Raw genomic sequence first — 6,227 nt, forward strand, 5'->3', positions numbered from 1 at the left:
CTTCCTGCCAGCCGGCAATGCCAGGCCCTGGGGTCACCAGCCCTCACGTTTGCCGTCCCAAGTTCAGGCCAAGTCTCCTTCGCCCTTTCTTTCCAGAGCAGCCGATGCGTCTGGTGCAGAGGGGCCATAAAGAAATCCGGGTAGACGAGAAAAACAGCCAGATGTCTACACTGCTGGGCCTCGGATGGCTGTGCCCGGCTGTGCATTCACAGCCAGAGGCTCGGCCCGGCCAGGATATGGGTTGCTGTCCGGTGTGGGGGTGGGGGGTTGAGCATGTGAATGTTGGCCGGCGGGGGCTGGTCCCAACCGGATACGGTCGCGAAGGCTGCTCGGTGACACTGTTCCCAAAATTTGTTTATTCTGAGCCCCTTGTGGGCAGATCACCTGGGAAAGGTAAAATGCAGATCCCGGGCCCCGGGCCGCGCCTGCCGGATTGGAATGAGCCCAGAACTCTGCTTCCGCGATTCTGAGCATCCCCGGTGGTGACGGCCACAGCCCTGGAAGCTGACACTTCGCTTTCCTTCATTTTTGGGGTCACTCTCTCGGTGAAAAACGTGGTGTTTTCTCCTGCTGTAGATTAGGCTGCCGTCCAATTGTAGCTGATTTCCTGCCCAGCGCCAGCTCCGTGGCGGGCGGTTACACCTGCCCGCCCCTGTGCTGGGACCTTCCTGTGGGACTTTGGTGGGGGGGGGGGGGCAGTTCACAAAGGGGAGACACCTCCCGACACAAACTCTGACCTCAAACTGCCCCAAATCTCAGCTCTTGAGGCTCCGGGCTGCAAAGTCCCCTTAGGCCACCCCGTCCAGGCACCAGCCACTGGTTCAAAGCCCCGCTGCCCCTGGGGGACCCCCGCCGCAGTTTGCCGCTGGTTTGTGGAGCCTCAAAGACTCCGTGGCCTCCGCCGTCTCCCGGAAGGCTGGGGTGGCCCCCCCGGCACAGGGGAGAGGCAGGCACCAAGGTGCAGAAGGGGGGCTGGGCACAGGGCACGTTTGCTGTGTGTGTCTGGGTGTATCTGGATGTCTGCGGTGAGTTTTCCAGCATCTCTGGGCACGCGGGTGTCCGGGAATTCACCGAGTGTCGATTGAGCCCCTACTGTCGTGCCAGGCATGTGCTGGGTGAGCCGCGTGTGCCTGGCAGGGCGTGCCAGGGCCGTGCACCTGTGTGCACCCCGGTGTGCCTGGGGGCAGCGGACAGGGGACGGGGGACGGGGCCTGGCCCCTCTCTCTAGGGCCCGGCTGAGGTCAGGATCATGGATGTTTCTGTCCTGTTCCATGGTGTCTCTGGACCGTGTCTTAGGGCTCCCTTTTGCAGAGAGGCGGGCTGTTTCGCAGGCACAGACCCGGGCTCCCCGCCGCACAGGGAGGGGGAGGGGGTGCTGCGAGTTAGGCAGTGGGGTGGGGGCCTGGCTCAGCGTCACCCCAGCCCCGGAACTGACGCTCCCGGGGACGGGGCTGGGCCGTGTGGTCCTAGAATGCAGTGAAGTTCGATCCTGACTGCCCTGCCAGCTGCTGGGTGGTCTTGGTGAAGTCACCTGCCTTCGGGCTTCAACGACTCTGCCGAGACACAGAGGCCATTACGCCCGCCTGGCAGGAACAGGGCCAGACGGGGTCAAGTGCCCTGTGTTTGGGCTCACGGCCGCTGCCTAACGTTTGCCAAAGCTGCTGAGAGCGGACGGGGCCCTGCGGCCTCCCTCACAGCGTGTGTTTCCTCCGCTCACACTGTAGACAGAACCACAGCAAACCCAGCCACGGCGCGGCGGAGACCTGGTGTGCCGGCCCCGCTCCCCCCCAGGCCCCCAACCACAAGCTGGGGGCCGCGGAACAAGGGAAGAGTCTTCCGCCTGGTGAGAGTGTGGCGGCCTGGGGTGGGGAGCACGGGGTGGGTGGGGGGGAAATTCTGACAGCGGCCCGGATGCAGCCTGGGCCTCCAAGCGGGACTGGGACAGCGTGGGGGAGGGGGCTGCCCTCCCCTCCCCCCATGAGCATCTCTCATCCTGTCTCCTAGTCACCGTGGACCCCAAGGAGGAGGGGCTCGAAGCCCAGATCAGCCGCTTGGCAGAGCTGATAGGGCGGCTGGAGAACAAGGTAAGCCTGCGGAGCCACGCCCCCTTCCGCTGCCCCCAGCAGGTGCAGCGTCGCCCCGAGTCCCGGCCGGAGCCTGGGAGCCTGGCCACCAGGACTGGGGGGAAGATGTCCCTCGTACCTGTCCTGGAGAGGTGCCCCGGGCAAGGGGCAGCCAGGAGGGGCGTCTCAAGGAACACAGAGTCAGCAGGGGCGTGTGCGGGGAGGGGACAGGGTTCCCTGCGCCTCTGCTCTCAGGCCGGCCTGGGGATGCCAGGAGGCAGCAGGGTGGTGGGTGAGGGCCGGGGGGTCCCGGCGGCGTCCCAGGAGAGCTTAGAGTCCTCTGGAATGAGGAGGCTCTCATAGATCTCTCAAACACGAGTCCTGTCTTCAGAGGGTGTTTCACGACTCGGCGGGTCCTCGCGGTATGACCGCATTTGTCTCCCGGGGCCGCCGTGACCACGTAGCACAGGCGGGGCTCAAACCGGGGCCATTTCTTCAGTCACGTTAGAGCCTAGAAGTCCGAGCTCAGGCTGGGGGTAGGGCTGCCTTCTCCTGGGCATGAGGACAGTCACTTCCTCCCTGTGTCCTCACGCATCCTCCCTCAATGCTGGGCTCTGTCCTCATCTCCAAGGACACCATCAGGGTCACGTTGGATTAGGGCCCACCCATGTGACCTCATCGTAATTACCTCTTCAAAGGCCTTATTTCCAGGCAGAGTCACATTCGTAGGTGCTGGGGGGGTGGGGGGAGGAGATGGGCCTGGAACTTACGATTTGGGAGAGGATACAGTTCAGCCCAAACAATGACCATGTGTCGGAAGAAAGAGAACAGGTTGCCTAAAGGTTTTTACCAAAGGGCTCAGGTATCAGATTGCGCATATTTAAATCCTGGTTATACCATTTAGCAGCTTTGTGACCTTGGGCAAGTGACTTGCCCTCTCTGAGCCTCAGATTCCTGCTCTAACCACAGAGAAAATGTTCAGACTAGCGCTTGTCATGGGGTTGTTGTAAGGATTAAAGAAAATGTCTTTTTTTTTTAATATTTTATTTTTGAGAGAGAGAGAGAGAGAGAGAGACAGACGTGGGGGAGGGGCAGAGAGGGAGACATAGCCCCTGAAGCAGCCTCCAGGCTCTCCACTGTCAGCACCGAGCGCGACCTGGGGCTCCAGCCCCTGAACCGGGGGATCATGACCTGACCCGAAGTCGGACGTTTAACCGACTGAGCCACCCAGGCGCCCCAAGAAAATGAAGCCTTAATGGCTTAGCCCGGAGCCTGCTCCGTCGGAAGCATTGCAATGTTAGCAGTTGTTAGGCGTTGTCACCCCTATTCTGACGCCAAGCCTGTGCACACGCACGGGACCAGCACCCCTACGTCAACCAAGCCGGCGGGCATCTCCGAACCGTACGGTTGAGCGAGTTTACATTTCTCCCGCTTTTCTGAATTTTTTTGACATCTTTTGGCAAGGGCAAAAAAGCAGTTTGATGGGCTTGGGGTTTCTCAGGGCTTCATGGGGGCGGGGTGGGGGGCTGGGGTGGGGGGCTCCCCCCACGCAGAGGGGGGCTGAGGCCAGACTTGGAGACGGGGCTTGGGGTGGGGGGGAGGTGGGCTGAGGCCGAGGTGGGATCCCCCCTCCCGTGAAGCCCGCAGCTGAGTGGGAGCGGTGGGAAAGGCTCCGCGGGACCCCGAGGCCGGGTTGTCATAACAACTCCCAGCGCCTCCAGAGGGAGGTTCTTTGAAGCTTATTTTTAGCCTCCGGTCGTCTTAACAACCAGCTGGCTGGAGACCGCGGAGCACCTGGGTGTCCTGGAGACGGGGCGGGGCCCCGCTTGCTGGCCTCTGATTGGTCCGGGCCGCCCGCGGGGGCCAATCCGGGGCCGGCAGGGGGCTCCGCCCTCTTCGTGCCAACCTGGGCCTGGCGCTGCCTGGGTGGGGCTGATGGGGTGCCGGGCGCTCGCCCGAGTTGCAGAAGAATCACGGTTTTGTGGGTCCGGGGGAGAGAGCCCTGGCTTCAAACCCCCGGGGCCGTGCGCTGCGAAACTGCCGAGTACCCATCGGGGGCTGTGTTCTGGACTCCGGTGTGAGTCGGTGACAGCGCGCCCGGGGTTCCTGCTTTCCTGGAGCTGACGGTGGGGCCGCGCCCACCTCCGGGAGTCGGGAAAGTTAGACAAGATGTATTCGTGAAGCATGTAGCTCGAGGCCTGCCGGAGGCCAGTGTTAGCACAACCACCCCATTCAGACCATTATCAGGTTCACGGGGCACCGGGGGTCTTGACGTGGGGTGATGGGCCAGCCGACGGGGGGATCTCAGGGCCGCTGGCAGCGGCATCCTGGGTTCAGAACTGTCCTGTCCCAAGACTACCCCGCCCCTGGCCGAATGCCCTCTGCCTAGGTCTGGTTGGCTTCTGCGCTTCTCAGATGCCAAGGCCGGAAACGATCTGTGCCGCTTCCTCTGGTCCGTCTCCCAGCCGGGCCTCCCAGCCTCCTTCAGAGCCGGCCCTGTGTCTGGAGGGTAGGTGGCCCAGCGAGGCCTGGCCCCGGGGACTCCAGAGCCCCTGGAAGCTTGGGGTGCAGAGGCTGGAGCTCTCTGCTGGCTTTGGACTCTCCGGTTTCGTTGTGGTAGTGCTGGAGGCCTCCCTGGGGGAGGGGGCCTCGGTCTCCGACACGTCTTTGTGCTTTGTTGTTTCAGACCCTTTGGTTTGACCTTCAGCAGCGCCTCTCAGATGAAGAAGGCACCAGCATGGTGAGGCCTGCTCCCTTCCTGCCCCTCTCCTGTGGCCCCATCCCTGCCGGAGCCAGGACTGAGTTCCAGGTCCTTGACACCCCCTGGCGTCACCCCCTGGGACCACCACGAGGGGAGATGCGGCCCTAGGCCCTGAACGCCTCTCCAGCCAGGAGTGTCCTCTGATCAACAACAGTTTGGCCCCGGGGCGAAGTGATCGGGACAGTGACCCCACACACTGACCCGACCAGAAGCCAATCTTGCTGGGCCCTGATTTTGTGGTGTCTCGGACCAGAGTGCCGCGCGGGCAGCTCCCGGCGGCCGCAGAGCCCCTCTGTGCACACCCTCGTGTGGTGTCCTGCTTGGGCGTGGCTGTCTGCTTTTAGCCCTTCGGTCCTCGTTCTTTTTCGCCACTTTTGGCTTAAGAAGGAGCCCTCGCGTGAGCAAGGAGGGGTTTTGGGTTCTGTTTTGGCCCAATTCTCCTGTCTTCTCTGAAGGAAGGTCTGGGGAGGCCGGGGCTCGGGCAGGGAGAGCCGGGGTGGCCGGGCGCTCACTCCCCTGTGTCCCCACAGCACCTGCAGCTGGTCCGGCAGGAGATGGCCGTGTGCCCCGAGCAGCTGAGCGAGTTTGTGGACTCCCTGCGCCAGTACCTGCGGGGGACCGCGGGGGCCAGGACCTGCTTCCAGTGAGTGACCTGCTTGATCCAGGTGGGGGGCCGTACGTGCATGAGGCCGGGCGAGGAGCGGCCGCAGAACCGGGGGGAGGGCGGTCTGCGGGGGGCATCGGCTGGAGCCGAGACCTGGGGACATAGCAAGCGCCTCGAGCGACCCGGTTGTGACGACAGGAAAGGACTGGGGGCTGGTAGGGACCGTGTCGGAGATGCTCGAGCCGAAGGCAGAGCCGGTCAGGTCTCCTTTGTGTGAAGGAGGGGTGAGTGGGGACGGGTGCGGCCAGGAGAGGCCCCACGGTCCGGGCGGGTCTTTGAGTGACCTGGGCTCTGGAGCTGGGCTGACGGGACCAGCTAGCGGCTGGGATGGGGGAGGGGCGGGGAGAGGCCCTAAGGCCGAACCGATAGGACGGTGCTGAGGGCCAAGCAGGAGGGTCAGGAGGCGGCCAGCAGTGTTGGTGGGGGCGTCGTACAGGTTCTTCCGGGCCACGCTAGGACGGCAGGCCAGGTGCGGTCGTGCAGGTGGGCGATCGAGAGCTCATGGTGGGGGGAGAACGTGGGAGGAGGGGAAAGCAGGACGCCGAGGGGCTTCTCGCCTGTGGAATGACCGTCGTCCCTGCACCCTGCGCCTGCCTGCCCACGGGCGCGCCCCCAACGCATGCCGTGTGCTGTCGGCCAGGCAAATGCGGTCCCCGGGCTCGCTTTCATCCCCCGGTAACCAAATGCAGATAGTCCCCATTGCCCCCATGACCTTTGTCAAGCGGCGCAAAGGGCCATG

The 6,227-nt window shown here is 63.7% G+C and overlaps 1 protein-coding gene across 1 annotated transcript in view; it reads left to right on the forward strand.

Annotated features, from left to right (window-relative positions):
- Positions 1 to 6,227, forward strand: part of NECAB2 (N-terminal EF-hand calcium binding protein 2) — a 28,986-nt gene that overhangs the window by 20,727 nt on the left and 2,032 nt on the right. Inside the window, exons 7-10 of the mRNA XM_078439104.2 lie at positions 1,725 to 1,843; positions 2,005 to 2,084; positions 4,750 to 4,803; positions 5,355 to 5,467. Coding sequence (XP_078295230.2) covers positions 1,725 to 1,843; positions 2,005 to 2,084; positions 4,750 to 4,803; positions 5,355 to 5,467 — 366 coding nt within the window. The remainder of the gene's footprint in view (positions 1 to 1,724; positions 1,844 to 2,004; positions 2,085 to 4,749; positions 4,804 to 5,354; positions 5,468 to 6,227) is intronic.

Source organism: Panthera onca, chromosome E2 (assembly GCF_046562875.1).
Source record: "Panthera onca isolate mPanOnc1 chromosome E2, mPanOnc1 haplotype 2, whole genome shotgun sequence".
NCBI lineage: Eukaryota > Metazoa > Chordata > Mammalia > Carnivora > Felidae > Panthera > Panthera onca.